Below are 18,051 nucleotides of genomic sequence, written 5' to 3'. Positions count from 1 at the left end.
TCTGGTTTAATTGAGGACCAATTAATAAAAATTGTACTGCTTAGGTAAAAAGACATTCTTAACAATATGGTGCCATTGATATTGACATAAGTTGGAAAGTTTAGTGATATGTGACACAAATGCCTTTTTACAAGAATTCTATCTAAACTGGTATTTTATGAATATCTCAAAAACTATCAATTTTATACTAAAAATAATAGCTAGATCGTTTTTCCTGTTAAATTTTCGATTAAATGTCATAGTTATAGCTCATTTGGAGACCTAATATTTTTTTACATTTTTTCCATATATATACTCAGGAAAAATCGTGATTTTTGGTCATTTTCAGACTTTTCATTATAACTCTGGTTTAATTGAGGGCCAATTAATAAAAATTGTACTGCTTAGGTAAAAAGACATTCTTAACAATATGGTGTCATTGATATTGACATAAGTTGGAAAGTTTAGTGAAATGTGGTACAAATGCCTTTTTACAAGAATACTATCTAAACTGGTATTTTATGAATATCTCAAAAACTAATTAATTCTATACTAAAAATAATAGCTACATCGTTTTTCCTGTTGAATTTTCGATTAAATGTCATAGTTATAGCTCATTTGGAGACCTAATATTTTTTTACATTTTTTCCATATATATACTCAGGAAAAATCGTGATTTTTGGTCATTTTCAGACTTTTCATTATAACTCTGGTTGAATGGAGGACAAATGAATAAACATTGTACTGCTTAGGTAAAAAGACATTCTTAACAATATGGTGGCATTAATATTGACATAAGCCAGAAAGTTTATGGAAATTTGGTACAAATGCCTTTTTACAATAATACTATCTAAACTGGTATTTTATGAATATTTCAAAAACTATTCATTCTATACTAAAAATAATAGCTACATTGTTTTTCCTGTTGAATTTTCGATTAAATGTCATAGTTATAGCTCATTTGGAGACCTAATATTTTTTTACATTTTTTCCATATATATACTCAGGAAAAATCGTGATTTTTGGTCATTTTCAGACTTTTCATTATAACTCTGGTTGAATGGAGGACAAATTAATAAAAATTGTACTGCTTAGGTAAAAAGACATTCTTAACAATATGGTGGCATTGATATTGACATAAGCCAGAAAGTTTATGGAAATTTGGTACAAATGCCTTTTTACAATAATAATATCTAAACTGGTATTTTATGAATATTTCAAAAACTATTCATTCTATACTAAAAATAATAGCTACATTGTTTTTCCTGTTGAATTTTCGATTAAATGTCATAGTTATAGCTCATTTGGAGACCTAATATTTTTTGACTTTTTTCCATATATATGCTCAGGAAAAATCGTGATTTTTCAAACTTTTCTTTAGAACTTTGGTTTAATGAAGAACAAATTAATAAAAATTGTACAGCTTAGTTAGAAACATGCTTAATAATGTGGTGGCATTGATTTTGACATAAGTTAGAAAGCTTAGGGAAATTTGGCTCTAATGCCTTTTTACATGATATTCGCCACATTCCAAAGTTTTTATCAAGAAAAAACACGTGATCTTGTTGGTAAAAGTTTTCAAATAGTAAAAAAATATTTTTTTCAGTGAATATATCAAAATATGGTATCCGATGGTTTTCCAGCGTATTCAAGGGAGCCAGGAAAAGCATTATTGCCTTTTTCCAGAATTTGTATTAAAAAACAATTACGTGACCATTATCGATTTTTATTTTTGCTCAAAATATCATCGAAGCACCGGGTTACTTAAAAATTCCTAACTATGTATAGAAATTTTTAAATAATTTATATTCTAGAGGTTTGTCAATTAATCCAGATTGGTCTTGTTCGTAAAACAATTTTCAAATTATAAAAAATGTTTTTCCCGGTGAATATTTGAAACGATACGGCAATCGATGATTCTTCCAACGTCTCCAAGGAAGCCAGAAAGTGCCTTCGCAACCTTTTTCCAGTTGTTTCGTCGAGATAAATCACGCGACACCCGGTCCCCTTTTCAATTTTCGCCCGGAGTACCGTAGGACCTATTAAAAATCATGACTTGTGCAATTATCTTTATTGTATTTAATAAATCGGAGCGGGTTGGCACCCCGCACCCCTCGCTCAGTCATCCTGTAGCGGCCTCGGCCATGCAAATGGCCCATTTACGTGAAGCTAATGTAAGCGGGAGAAAAATATTTCGTAGTTGCGATAGAATTACTAAATAGCGGTTACTTTGTCAGTCCTCCGGACGCGTACCGAATCCCAATGGGACGTTATACCGCCCCCTTTCCCCCGGACCGTTTGAAAAATGCCCCTCTAACGAACCTTCGTCGCTTCGGTAATAAAATATCGCACGTTCGAGGTGTTCCCGTAATTTTTTCGCTCCGTGGCGTCGGTTGTTTTCCTTGCGTTCTAATTAAAAATCGATTGGCGTCTGAGCGACCATTCGTATTCTATTCTAGTGGCGTCGGGATATAGATACCTCGCTACTAACGCAGGATAATTGATGCGAAATGTATATAAGGTGCGTTTGATTCGTTATCAAGGGGATTTATTTTAATCAGAATATGATATATATGATATATATGATATATATGATATATATGATATATATGATATATATGATATATATGATATATATGATATATATGATATATATATGATATATATGATATATATGATATATATGATATATATGATATATATGATATATATGATATATATGATATATATGATATATATGATGTATATGGTGTATATGGTGTATATGGTGTATATATCATATATATCATATATATCATATATATCATATATATCATATATATCATATATATCATATATATCATATATATCATATATATCATATATATCATATATATCATATATATCATATTTATCATATTTCACGATTTGATAATGATCAAATGAATGAAATACATTCTGAAAACCAACTAAGGACAAGTAAATTACACCAATTAATAAACCAAACTTGTTCAATGCGAATTTTTGTTATATTGACGAAGGCGACCGTTGACCGGATATAAATTATATTTAAGTTGCAACTCGCTGGCGGGAAAGTAGCCGTAAGCTTCGGGAAACGTAAGATTAACCGAAAACGCCGGCGAGAAGAAACTGCCGTAATTCAGTTTCGGATTTCAATTAATCTAAAAGGGTCCTTAAAGGCTACGAAATTTCCGAAAACTTTTCGCTCGGATGCAGCTCGCGAAGTTCGAGACTGAAACGTGACATTCTCAAAGTGGCGCGGCCTTCGATTGTTTTTCATTCAATTTTCAGTCGCGCGGCGCTCAAAGCGTAATTACTTCGCATCAAATTATCGTGCCCGTTGAAGTTTGCCACGCGGAATCGAAGTATTCGGGATGTAACTTTTACGGGTTTTACAGGAAATTAATTTCGTACAAAAAAAAATAGGGACAAACAAACGTGATTTCGAAAATATTCGCAATCAAAGGGATCCAAGTTTGGTAAATATATCGCATCAGCCAGAAATTGTAATCTAGTATGAAGGATTTTGAGAAGTGTGACTAACGTGTCATGAAAGCCAAACGGAAAACAACAGACTAATCTGTTTCCTTACCCAATAAAAGACTTATTTGATTATTAACTGCAAGATTCTGTCATTATCATCTGACTAATTGTCACTTGTACGTTATAAAATTTGTATAGCGGGTGCACCAATAATAAAGCCTTTCCTATCCTAACTCGATATTTACAATAATAACGGCAAAATAAGTACCTATTCTCATTATTTATGGTAAAATCAAGTATGTTAATATTATTATTAAGACTTAATTGTAAGGACCTCTTATTATAATTTTTAAATAATATCTCAGTGGCGTTATTAACAATTACAATCTAAAAAATTCTTGACCAACAATTAGTATTATACAGTCCTAAACTACTACAAAATACAATAACTGTTATGATTAAAATCTTTTAGGTTTTATCAATTTGTTTACAGTCTTACAACTGTGTTCTGTTCTTTCACGAACACAACACTAAACCAACTCACGAGGCTGTACTTAGTCGATAAGGCCTACTACCTCAAAATATTCTACCAAATTCAACATTGATATGCTAAAGAACTCTTTTTTATGACTCTGGGAACATTTACTTAATAGCGTCCATTTCTAACCTTATATAGAGTTTTATATAAGTTTTTAGTTTATAGTTTTTTATATAGTTTTAACAGACTTTTCTATATTTTATTTTAAATATAACTTCAATCAAAATACGAATAAATTAAACCACACGTCTCATACATCAGACCCATAATATTGCACCAGCAATATTAACAGAAACAAAAAGAATTAATATACAACAGTACGATATAAAATATTCATTACCATTATCAGAAGTAATCTAATTGTTGTAATACATGTGGAACTTTCAATGCCATCATTTCAAATACATTAAACTAGAAACGTAACATTAATAAATCAAATAACTACTTGTAACAAAGTAACAAGAGTATATTGAAGGGTTTTTTTGCTTCATTGTATATTCGGCATTAATTTTTTATTGCTAGACTTGTTATAATATACTTTAATAATACAGAACGGGCTAATTATAATTATCATGCTATTATGAAATTACGGCATATTTTATACGGTTAATAAAATACAATACATTAATTTTTTACATTGCTATTCGATATTAGAACAGTAATATTTGAGCGTTAACAAAATAAATTAATTTGATCAATTATAATTGGTTTTAATGGCGAACATATAATACTCAGAATGCCTTGAATTTAACAAGTTTTTTATTTGAATTTAAAAGTTACCTTTTCTGCAGAATGAAGAAGAATTTCTTTGTACTAAGACACACTATGCAATTTTTTCTATTTATATAAAAATAATTCCTTTGTACATGGATTATTATGGAAAATTTTTGTTACAATTAGATTCAACATATCATATTCCTATAAGTGAAAATAGCCAACTGAACGACTTGTAGATTCTTCATCAACTGTATAGAATTAACAAATTCTAAGAACCATTATTTGCTCATTGTTACATCTTCTGTATGTTCATTGCCGGTTTCACTAACAATCATATATATCATATATATCATATATATCATATATACCATATATATCATATATATCATATATATCATATATATCATATATATCATATATATCATATATATCTTATATATCATATATATCATATATATATGATATATATGGTATATATGATATATATGATATATATGATATATATGATTGTTAGTGAAACCGGCAATGAACATACAGAAGATGTAACAATGAGCAAATAATGGTTCTTAGAATTTGTTAATTCTATACAGTTGATGAAGAATCTACAAGTCGTTCAGTTGGCTATTTTCACTTATATGAATATGATATGTTGAATCTAATTGTAACAAAAATTTTCCATAATAATCCATGTACAAAGGAATTATTTTTATATAAATAGAAAAAATTGCATAGTGTGTCTTAGTACAAAGAAATTCTTCTTCATTCTGCAGAAAAGGTAACTTTTAAATTCAAATAAAAAACTTGTTAAATTCAAGGCATTCTGAGTATTATATGTTCGCCATTAAAACCAATTATAATTGATCAAATTAATTTATTTTGTTAACGCACAAATATTACTGTTCTAATATCGAATAACAATGTAAAAAATTAATGTATTGTATTTTATTAACCGTATAAAATATGCCGTAATTTCATAATAGCATGATAATTATAATTAGCCCGTTCTGTATTATTAAAGTATATTATAACAAGTCTAGCAATAAAAAATTAATGCCGAATATACAATGAAGCAAAAAAACCCTTCAATATACTCTTGTTACTTTGTTACAAGTAGTTATTTGATTTATTAATGTTACGTTTCTAGTTTAATGTATTTGAAATGATGGCATTGAAAGTTCCACATGTATTACAAAAATTAGATTACTTCTGAAAATGGTAATGAATATTTTATATCGTACTGTTGTATATTAATTCTTTTTGTTTCTGTTAATATTGCTGGTGCAATATTATGGGTCTGATGTATGAGACGTGTGGTTTAATTTATTCGTATTTTGATTGAAGTTATATTTAAAATAAAATATAGAAAAGTCTGTTAAAACTATATAAAAAACTATAAACTAAAAACTTATATAAAACTCTATATAAGGTTAGAAATGGACGCTATTAAGTAAATGTTCCCAGAGTCATAAAAAAGAGTTCTTTAGCATATCAATGTTGAATTTGGTAGAATATGTTGAGGTAGTAGGCCTTATCGACTAAGTACAGCCTCGCGAGTTGGTTTAGTGTTGTGTTCGTGAAAGAATAGAACACGGTTGTAAGAGTGTAAACAAATTGATAAAACCTAAAAGATTTTAATCATAACAGTTATTGTATTTTGTAGTAGTTTAGGACTGTATAATACTAATTGTTGGTCAAGAATTTTTTAGATTGTAATTGTTAATAACGCCACTGAGATATTATTTAAAAATTATAATAAGAGGTCCTTACAATTAAGTCTTAATAATAATATTAACATACTTGATTTTACCATAAATAATGAGAATAGGTACTTATTTTGCCGTTATTATTGTAAATATCGAGTTAGGATAGGAAAGGCTTTATTATTGGTGCACCCGCTATACAAATTTTATAACGTACAAGTGACAATTAGTCAGATGATAATGACAGAATCTTGCAGTTAATAATCAAATAAGTCTTTTATTGGGTAAGGAAACAGATTAGTCTGTTGTTTTCCGTTTGGCTTTCATGACACGTTAGTCACACTTCTCAAAATCCTTCATACTAGATTACAATTTCTGGCTGATGCGATATATTTACCAAACTTGGATCCCTTTGATTGCGAATATTTTCGAAATCACGTTTGTTTGTCCCTATTTTTTCTGTACGAAATTAATTTCCTGTAAAACCCGTAAAAGTTACATCCCGAATACTTCGATTCCGCGTGGCAAACTTCAACGGGCACGATAATTTGATGCGAAGTAATTACGCTTTGAGCGCCGCGCGACTGAAAATTGAATGAAAAACAATCGAAGGCCGCGCCACTTTGAGAATGTCACGTTTCAGTCTCGAACTTCGCGAGCTGCATCCGAGCGAAAAGTTTTCGGAAATTTCGTAGCCTTTAAGGACCCTTTTAGATTAATTGAAATCCGAAACTGAATTACGGCAGTTTCTTCTCGCCGGCGTTTTCGGTTAATCTTACGTTTCCCGAAGCTTACGGCTACTTTCCCGCCAGCGAGTTGCAACTTAAATATAATTTATATCCGGTCAACGGTCGCCTTCGTCAATATAACAAAAATTCGCATTGAACAAGTTTGGTTTATTAATTGGTGTAATTTACTTGTCCTTAGTTGGTTTTCAGAATGTATTTCATTCATTTGATCATTATCAAATCGTGAAATATGATATATATGATATATATGATATATATGATATATATGATATATATGATATATATGATATATATGATATATATGATATATATGATATATATGATATATATGATATATATGATATATATGATATATATGATATATATGATATATATGATATATATGATATATATGATATATATGATATATATGATATATATGATATATATGATATATATGATATATATGATATATATGATATATATGATATATGATATATATGATATATATGATATATATGATATATATGATATATGATATATGTGATATATATGATATATATATATATGATTTATTTTTGGATTGTGGATTAAATATTAATGAGACTATCTGCTCTACTCACCAAGTCCAATACACTTTCATTATTAACTCATGTGAAACTCGAGTAGCCAGTTTTCGGTGTCTAGTTTTCTGTAAATGATCAAAAACTATATTGTTTCTATTCTGTCCAACTTGATTTGTTTGAGGGAAATACAATCAAGACGCGGTTCATCTTTATAACGTCGAAATATTTTTCAAGAGCGCTACAAAATAGACTATATTTAATACATGTAATTAATAATTTTTTTCTCAAACCTAATATTTAACAATTGCTTTTCAAATGGTTAGTTTTCAATACCTTTTTGACATAATGCACACAATTGGCACAGACTTGTATTGAATATTATCAGTATTTATTTCTTTCAAACCTGGAAATTTATATAAAGTGTCCCAGTATATTAATAAAATTTCATATACACATTCAATTTTTCTTTATTCTTTTGTGTGTTCGTTTCAATTCTCCGTTGTCATTAAAAACATAATAAATACCGCTACGGAGAATGCTTTTTCCCCAACTGCAGCTTTCATCTGCTTAGACAGTAATCGTAATAAAAATTCCTATCTCATACTGTTATTAAATAATGAGTTTTACATCAGGACCGAAGAAAAGATCGCGAGGAAAACGAAAAAAATAAAGAATATGTTTTATTATTTTCCATTTTGCGAGAATCGATTCGAATACGGTTTTTTGATGGGGTGGTGTGTATCTGAATCGGAGGGAGCAGTGAATTTTAATCTTGGAATGTATATTGTGGGTTTATGTTTGTTGTAATTCAATTACGTCCAGGGTTTTTGTTAAGGAAATTTATTAATTATGATTTATTACAAAATATTTTCTCGATTTTTTTACTGCAATAAAAGAAAATTAATTACGGAACTATTTTTATATTAAATTTTTCCAAATTTATATTGTACTCCTATTTATGTTAAATTATTTTTCATGGTTCTAAATATTTATTAAGCTCGATTTTTTTATAACATCTTTATTAGATACGCTTAGTACAATCTTAATTTACAATTAATTTATTACTACTTTTCCTATGTACTTGGATTAATTAACAAGCAAGACGAGTGCGAGAAAATGCATCAGTATATATGCCTCAATTATAAAATTATAATTATTTATTAATTATTAACTTATAGCTATAGTTTACACTAAATATATAAGTATACACATTATATCAGTTCGTATGGTTTTGTTCGTTTCAATCTCATCCTGCTGGACATCCTGCGCGCTGTTCAGCAGTTGTATTGCTTCCACGTTAGTATGATTTAGTAATCTTCTTTCGTGTTTCCAGGCGAAATCTTGGATAACTTCGCAAATCCTTGAAAATCAAATTCCAGGTCATCGTGCAGTTCTTCGTTGGTTACGTAGCGATAGGCATTGGTAATCAATCGAAGAACCTTGTTTTGACAGCGCTATATGACTAGTTGATTTGAATTTTTAGTGCAATTTTAGTGCAAATTCCATATTTGCACCCCATAGGTCCAAATTGGCTTTATAATTGTATTATAGATCAACCTCTTTGATTTTATATCAAGTTGAGAGTATCTTCCGACCAACCAGTATAATTGTTTTATTTTGGTTCTAATGTGTTTTGCTTTTTGTCTAACGTGATGCTTCCAGTTTAGTCTACCGTCAAGATGGATTCCAAGGTGTTAAGCTGATTCTGCTTGAGGAATCGGGCATCCATTGAGTGATATAATTAAGTTTTTATTATTTCCCCTCAATGCAAAATTAACGTGGACAGATTTGGAGCTGTTAAGTTGAATTTTCCAATCTTTCGTCCATTTATATATTTAGTTGACTGCCATTTGCAGTTTTTCTATTACCCTAGGCAGAGATATATCTTTTGCCATAATAATTGTGTCATCAGCAAAGGTTCCAAGAAGTGTTTCTTTTGTTGTTGGAGTGTCAGCAGTGTAGAGCAGATGCAGGAGAGGTCCTAAGACGCTACCTGGTGGAACTCTAGCCGAGATATTTTTAAATGTCGAGAACACCATTTCGTGCGATACTCTAAATTTTCTTCCGAAAAGAGATGACTCCAGCAATTGACAATAGTTACGCGGTAACAATTTGCAGATTAATCCCAAATAAAGCTCGATGTTTTAAAAGTCTCTTTCTATTTGTTATTATTTGTCATTTGTTATGATTGAGAAGTGTTTTTAATTTTAATTTACTGAGAAGTATATGATGTAATGATGAAATTTCTTTCATTATATGCTAAAAGATTAAGTATAACCGCTTAATAGAGTCAAAATATGTATTCATTGTTTCTTTATTACTAAATATAGGCAATACTTACTGGAAAGTTTTAATATTTCGATATTCAGCAGAACAATAGTCACCGTTTGATTTGGATTATTTGGTAGCAAAAAACCAATTTTATAACCATGAAATATGAGAGAAATAATCCAGATAAAATCGATGCCCTCCAAAATGTTAAGACGTACACAAATGATGGTTACGAAATGCTATGTGACGTCAATATTTCGTAATTCCTGATTGATATGTCTGTCATCATGTCTATTATATTCAAATTAATTAAATACAGATCAAAACTAAGTAAGCACAGTAAATCAACTTTTATTATCAACTATTCGGAAATTGATTCCAACGAACCGATTTCTTTCTTGACTAAAACGTACTTTTGTTCTTTCATTTTCTCCACTATGACCCCAATCCCCCCACTTAACAGTCTTATTCTATCGTTTAATCCCCCATATGACTCTCCCAACGAACTCAAGGAATTCGATAAAAGTTTACCACGTTCGGCTATCCCAAACGGCAGTTCTTTATCCAACAATCGCCGACACTGTCTATACTCAATCAATACTTCGTGAAACTGTCGCTTCAATTTATCGAGACAGTCGTTTTGGACGTTCAGGATTTCCAGGATAATCTTGAGGTTCTTCAGGGCCAGCTTGAAGTTGTTGTACTTCTGTTCGAAGTCGGCCTTGAGCGTTTTGATGCGGTCGTCGCGATTCAAGGCAACGAGGAGATTGTTTTTGGTCGTTTCCAGGGTGGATAAATCGGGAGTCGAGCGGGTTTTGGCCAGATATGTGGAGAGGTTGTCGTCTAGGTACTTTTCCTGGAGGCAGTAGAGATTCAGGTAGTGATGGAGCCGATTGCTGGACTGGATCTCCAGAATTATGGATTCGATATTGTTTAGGATGTGTTCTATTACTGTTTCTTGGAGATTATATTGAGTGTATAACTGGAAATAGAGGGAAAAAGTATTAGGATGACAATTTTTTGTTATTTTACACTATTAAATAGCTTTTCAATGGCATTTTGTAAAAGTACTTTGGGATGAGACATTAGCCACAATCCACAGCATTAATCTACAGATTAGGATTATAATTTTTTGTTATTTTATACTATTAAGCTTTTCAATGGCATTTTGTAAAAGTACTTTGGGATGAGACATTAGCCACAATCCACAGCATTAATCTACAGATTAGGATGATAATTTTTTGTTATTTTACACTATTAAATAGCTTCTCATGGCATTTTGTAAAAGTACTTTGGGATGAGACATTAGCCACAATCCACAGCATTAATCTACAGATTAGGATGATAATTTTTTGTTATTTTACACTATTAAATAACTTTTCAATGGCATTTTCTAAAAGTACTTTGGGTTGAGACATTAGCCACAATCCACAGCATTAATCTACAGATTAGGATCATAATTTTTTGTTATTTTACACTATTAAATAGCTTTTCATGGCATTTTGTAAAAGTACTTTGGGATGAGACATTAGCCACAATCCACAGCATTAATCTACAGATTAGGATTATAATTTTTTGTTATTTTACACTATTAAATAGCTTTTCAATGGCATTTTGTAAAAGTACTTTGGGATGAGACATTAGCCACAATCCACAGCATTAATCTATAGATTAGGATTATAATTTTTTGTTATTTTACACTATTAAATAGCTTTTCATGGCATTTTGTAAAAGTACTTTGGGATAAAACATTAGCCACAATCCACAGCATTAATCTATAGATTAGGATACAGTTTAGTATATAAAGTCAGTGAACTAGTTTTTAGCGATATTTTTTGAATAATCGTACGTTAGTTTTCATATAAACATGTTTTGTTTTTAGGTAAATAATTTATGTTGGTTTGTTTCACAGAATATATAGTACTTATTAGCAGATAGAGAATAGGCCCAAGCGCACAGTATAGAGGTATTCCTGCTTCTATTTGTTTAGTCCAGAATATTCTTTATCTTGTTTAACTCTGAAGAGTCTATCGGATATATATGATGTTATTATGTTTTTTCCACATGTTACTTTGGTAACATTTTGTTTAATTTACATATCAAGCCATGGAGAAAAACTTTATCGAAGATTTGTGCTATATCTATGAAAAATGCGGAGGGTAGTTGTTTTTCTCCCAAAGAAAGCTCAACTATATCTGTTATTTTGTGGATCTGGTCAATCGTAGAATGTTTTTGTCAGAATGGAAACTGAGTGTAGAATTAGGCTGCTTTGTTTTATTATTGGACTTTTCTCTTCATTGATATTTTCTTTAAACTATTCGACACAGTTGTATGTAGGGAAATATGTAGGTTTATACGATTTGACATCATTAGATTCTTTAGCAAGCTCATCATAACTACTGCCAACATTATTCAATATGCAGGAACATATTTCAGCGTTAAAAATGTTAGTAAGCTTTACCATGCCTTTTCGGGCCAGTTATTTCAGGATTTCTTCAGTAATAAAATTAAATCCCGGTGACTTATTGTGTTCAGTTTTATATTATTCTTATATTACTGTTTGGTTCTTTTGCTTGTTGCCACCTTCTTCTGACTTTTCGTTTTTCTAGTTTTCAAATTTCTGCTTGGTAGTTATCTTTAGTTATGTGTGCAATACTTTAATATTTTGGTATGCTCTTCTTTGAACAAATTTTATAAAGTTTTCAAATTCTTCCTCAGGTTGATGTTTTGTTTTAAGACTGATCTCAGGCTGACGCTGCGCTGAAGGTCCATCCTAAATCCAATCTAGTGGTTTCCTAATCAGTGGTTTTGTTAGTAACGGTGAAACTTTTTATTCGTTTGGTCATATCGCTTAAGGTTAACATAATGGCAGAATGAGCAGAGTTCTGGTCACAGTTCCCTTATATTTTTATAAAACTGGAGACACTTTTCTTGTTGTGAAAAAAACTAGCAATTCAGGAATTTTATCATAATCAGTATGCCAATATGTAAGCTTACCTGCTGAGTGATAATTACTGCTTCTTTCTTGAAATGCTGCCTTGGGTTATTGTAAATCTTGAACACCAGTCTATATGTTTATGGTGGTTTGAGGTGTTTAAGGTAAGTATTCTTTAATATTGTTCTTTTTTGATGTTATATTTAGGTGGACTATGTGTTTAGTCGACTTTATCTGAACTACCGTTAACTGTATATACTCTCCCTTTAGGTGTATTTCTTCGTAGTGCTTTATTGTCTTTCTTATTACAATTACCTTGCCATCTCTAGCATTGTTATCTAGATGTATGGTATAATATGCTTTTTAGCCTGTTATTTTAAGGAACGATTGTTCTGTCATGTGCTACTCAGAAGTCAGATCACTTTATGTTTGGTATATTAGAAATAGTTTTATCATTTACTTTGTTCAAAATTCTATTGGCATTCCAATCTGCGTAAAAAGTTATATAAGATGAAATAAACGGTCAAAAATAGAAAATAACAATTTTTTTTACAAAAATAGTTAATTCACTCCTTGATATAAACACTTGATGTGAGATTTTTTTAGCTGGTAGTCTTACCATCATATGTCGTTCCAGAGCAACGGATTCTTCAACCTGCACGTTAATCAACTCCACTTTCAGTTGCTGGTAATCTGCATTCTCGTTATCGGACGTATTCCCGCTGCGTCCGTTATCTTCCTTCGGACAGTCTTCGCTCGTAGCCAACAAATTGCTGCTCGATTGCTGTCTCAGTAACAAATTCAGATCCCTCATAAGTTCGGAGATATGTGACGCGGTCTGACGGATGATGATTGATGTGGACGTCAGCCTAGTGTCAGTCGAGAGCGATATCCGAGATTCGAGAGGGTATACAACTGTTGCCGGTTAATGTTTGCCGTGCTTTTTTTTATTAATTGTCTGCCTCGCTATCCAACGGAGTTATTAAATCAAACAGAGGAGGGACGCGTAGACGAATGACAGTTCCGTGTCGGAAATGTATTTATACTCGTCACTATGCGACATATCCTCTCTCGTACCTTGTTTTAATTAAATACGTTCACGTGTTTTAATAAATTGGCTCCAATTTATAGAGAGACAACCAATATTTTACAGATATGAATTAAAATAATATTCGAAAAATCGTTATTTCTCATATGTATAAATAAATAATATATGTATTGCGAAATAATTTTATATGGCAGAATGGGCTACGGTTTTTGTTATAATAAGCATATTAGTTTACATTTTAAATAAACGTTCTATTAATGTATCACTGTTCAAATTCAAGTTAAAATACACTAGAGTCAGTTACATTTTTTATCAATGCATTAAATGATATTTCAAATGTTTTACCTTTTCATTTCCGAAAAATATTTGAGAATGTTAAAACATAGTTTGTATTTTATTTATAGTTAAATAAAAGATAAGTTTCTAGTTAAGTTATGCCATGAAAAAGCGTATTTAAAAAATAACGGACCTGCGTTTATGTTCTGTCGTTTAGTATCTTAAAAACATACATATGTTCTAGAGCTATTTTATATGGATTTTCATTTATGTCATTCCAAAATATATATATTTCGAGACATTTGTTTTATCTGAGTTTTTTCGCCACTATTTCCGTTCAAATAATCATAGATTAATGAAAATTTCATATGTTATGAGTAATCTTATGCCAAATTGAGTAAAGGTAATAAATATTGTAGAAAGTGTATTTAAAAAAATTAGAGCATTTGTGTTTATGTAACGTATCATAAAAAGTCTAGTGTAATATAACATGTAGTTTCACTGCCTTGAGCTTAAAATATATATATTTTGTGACTTTTTTCTGTATGTGAGCGGTAAAAATTTTTTACATTTAATACATATATATATATATATATATATATATATATATATATATATATATATATATATATATATATATATATATATATATATAGTCGTAAACATATATCGAATATAAAGTTTTAGTAATTTTCATATCTTTAAAAATGTTACGATTCATAATAAAATATCACCAATATCACCTTCAATAAATTCAGTATAAAATTTTACCTAAACTTCTTTTGTTTTATTAACATATCTTCACTGAAACTAGAATTATCAGAAAAATTAAAATTAAAATTGGATCTATTCAATATAAATAAATCTGATATATGGTAACATAGTGAAGTGTAGAAAGAGAGACACAACTATTAAACTTATAATGTGCACTAGAAAAAACTAAAATTTATTTAAATATGTGGGATAAAATATGTTACGAGTATTGTGAATCAATTTGGCGAATTCTTTGTTTTAAATTTACCTATTTTTCTGCTTTTATAGTAATGGTTCATTTGGCTTCATTTGGTTTGAGTACTTTTTCTTGCGTTTTCTGATGCGTTAATTATTTTGAAGCCATTGGGTTATTTTATTTTTTTTACCCTTTTTACTCTTAAGGAAAATGTACCCTTAATTCTGTAATCTCTAACCATTAATGATTTTTTAAGCCTCCAAATACATTTGCAGGTTCTGAAAGAATTTTGAGTGCTGCAGTTTATTATATGTAAAAAAGTTTCTAAGACTGAACTGTGATAACCATTATGAAACATATCAAAAAATACATCGTTGGATATTTTCCAGATATAGGTCCCATCGACTTTTAACCTTTTCCAAACCTCAAAGAACTCTGTTGTGAAGACTTGTGTTTATTGATAAACTATTTATTTATATTTTCTCATTTCACTTTTCCGAACTTATTGAATATTCTACTACCCCTAGATAATAATGAGAAGACAGGAATTCGATGGACAACCCTAATCTGTCGCAACTAAAACTATTTTTCATAGTTCACTCTGAGATAACGGGACCAGTTGAGATCGTATAAATTATAGGTATACTCAACGACTCAATCGGTGGCTTTAACAAATGAAGCGATCGCTAATAATCCTCTACACCGGCCTAGTATTTTCCCTAATTGCATTTAGATCTCCGTTTAGTGGCGGAGAATCATTCAATTTGGGTGGCATCGATGGGTTAGGTCGCCGACCTCCATTATCTTCGCCTAGATTGATTCGTCTTGGGGCGGTGGTAATCGGTCAGAGGGAGATCGATGCGTCGAGTTGGAATGCGAGTGCAGTAAAAACTAGGATGGCGTTCCACTGGTAGATGGTGACATATTGGGGGTTGGATCGAGAGCAATTTCGAGTTTGGTGCGATATTTTCGTTTATATTTGTGCTAGAGCGTGATTGATTATTGAATTTTATGATTCTATCCTAGATACTAGCCAAGTTTCATATGTATGATGGATATATAAGGAAAAGTCGTCAGCGTTTCAATCTTTCCTGAGGTTCAAACATATTTTCTGATAGCGGAATTTAAATTCATATTTTTTAGTAATTTTGAGACTTTGTTTTGTTTTCATTTATATATGTTAAGGGAGTTTCATATTACATTTTCAGTGTAAACCTAGTCTTAGTGTGTTATATTTCTCATTTATTCTTTATTTTTATCTTTTTCTCTTTATATAAATTACTTAGATTTCTATTTCTCTTTGGTCAGTCTTCTTGCTTCGGCCTCTATGTGCTGAAGATTTCTCCAGAAACTGAGTTGTTTCCTTGTTATGTACTCTTCCACTAATTCAATATTGACGTCTTTTTTTGTTTTGCTTTGGCCCTTTTGACGTATTTTAAATGTGTTACTTTTATCTTACTTCTATTTTTTTGACTATATCCACGTCTCACAACCGAAAATTAGGGATGATAAATTATTTTGGATACTACCATAATTTATTAGTGAATTTGATGTTTAAAAACATTATAAATTCATAATTTCTCCATATCTAGCAATCATTTCCATCCCAGCAGTACCCAGACACTTAAATGTTTTCATTTGTTTTATTGTAACACTTATTTATTACTTATACGTATTAATATTTCAATTCGTATGTCTATTACTACTGTCTCTTCATCGTATTATGTGTGTCAGCATCATATTATGTTTATGATATTGAATATCACAATAGAAGTATAACTAATTCTAATATATTAAAATATTATATTGTATCAAAAATTTTGGCATATAACATGAAATATTATAAAAAACTAATGAAATTAAAATACATCTTATTACACAAATAGATGTTCCATAGCGAAACTAAGAGTTTACTCTACTCTAGTCTAGTAGAATCTACGAATCCTGAAATGAAAGAGGGTTATGTCTAGGTGGTTTCTTTTTCTATTAGTGTTTGCTTAATTATATATTTATTTTGTTTCCTTGAATTTTTAATTTAATTTAGTGCTGGTTGCATGCATTTTTATCTATCTTGAAATGGGTGTAACAACATTCCATAATACGGTATTAAAATTTACCGTGACGCATTTCAACAGTGGATGTAGAAAGAGTATAATTCACATACTGCATTTCTTACAAATTGTTCTTCATAATTTGGGTTTTTATGATACCCTCTTTCTCTATATAAAAGTCTTTATTTTTATAGACCATCTAGTTATCAAAACTATTACTTTTTTAAGTTAGAGTATTGATATATGAAATATGTATAATGAACATTTCGATCTGCACTAAAACAGGGAAGATATACAAAGTACAATAATGTTATGTACAAAAAATTGAACAGTGGAACTTATAAGTAGAACCTGACGAGGAAACTTTGTAAAATACAAAAGGAATGGGATTCTCACTTCGTTGACATGATTCATCCATTATAAGCTCACTTCGGTAGTCAAATAAAATGAAGTTGACATTACATCGGTTAATAAAACGTATCTCTAAATATATTTTTGATTGTCACTCAGGACCGTTACGTAACTTCGTTTTTGGAGTGCCCCATCATGTTTGGATTAAGTTAGGCTCAAACTTCGCTTCATCAACCGAAACGTAGAATGATTTTAAGGATAATTTCGAGCGTCCATTAAGTGGAAAGCCAGCTATCCCGCTGGAAATTTCCGGGACCTATTCTAATGCGATTTACTTTATTATATATATTATATATTTGTTTTTTAGCCTTACGACAAGCCTAACGGGAGCCCCACGCATTAGCTGTTAATAAATAATTTATGAGGCGGACGAGGGGGGAAGGAAGGCGGGAATTGCAA

At 30.4% G+C, this 18,051-nt stretch overlaps 2 protein-coding genes across 4 annotated transcripts in view; both read right to left on the bottom strand.

Moving 5' to 3' along the window:
- Positions 1-18,051, bottom strand: part of LOC143201576 (neurotrimin) — a 139,969-nt gene that overhangs the window by 58,286 nt on the left and 63,632 nt on the right. The gene's annotated exons all lie outside the window — the stretch shown is intronic.
- LOC143201577 (uncharacterized) lies at positions 10,208-13,878 on the bottom strand. The gene is made up of 2 exons (XM_076412712.1): positions 13,537-13,878; positions 10,208-10,964 (listed from the first exon to the last, which is right to left on the bottom strand). The coding sequence occupies exons 1-2, from the start codon at positions 13,729-13,731 to the stop codon at positions 10,344-10,346; spliced, it is 816 nt and encodes a 271-aa protein (XP_076268827.1). The 5' UTR covers positions 13,732-13,878; the 3' UTR covers positions 10,208-10,343.

Source organism: Rhynchophorus ferrugineus, unplaced genomic scaffold (genome assembly GCF_030347505.1).
Source record: "Rhynchophorus ferrugineus isolate W39M unplaced genomic scaffold, kcgeb_rfMv2 rfM8, whole genome shotgun sequence".
NCBI lineage: Eukaryota > Metazoa > Arthropoda > Insecta > Coleoptera > Curculionidae > Rhynchophorus > Rhynchophorus ferrugineus.
The sequence above is the reverse complement of the archived record's forward strand: the minus strand, read 5'-3'. Positions and strand labels throughout refer to the sequence as shown.

Excerpts from the sequence above, each read along its gene's own strand:
- LOC143201577 (XM_076412712.1), bottom strand. The coding sequence starts at position 13,731 with ATGAGGGATCTGAATTTGTTACTGAGACAGCAATCGAGCAGCAATTTG. Across the intron at positions 10,965-13,536 it reads CTCTGGAACGACATATGATG|TTATACACTCAATATAATCT; the intron begins GTAAGACTACCA and ends CTCTATTTCCAG.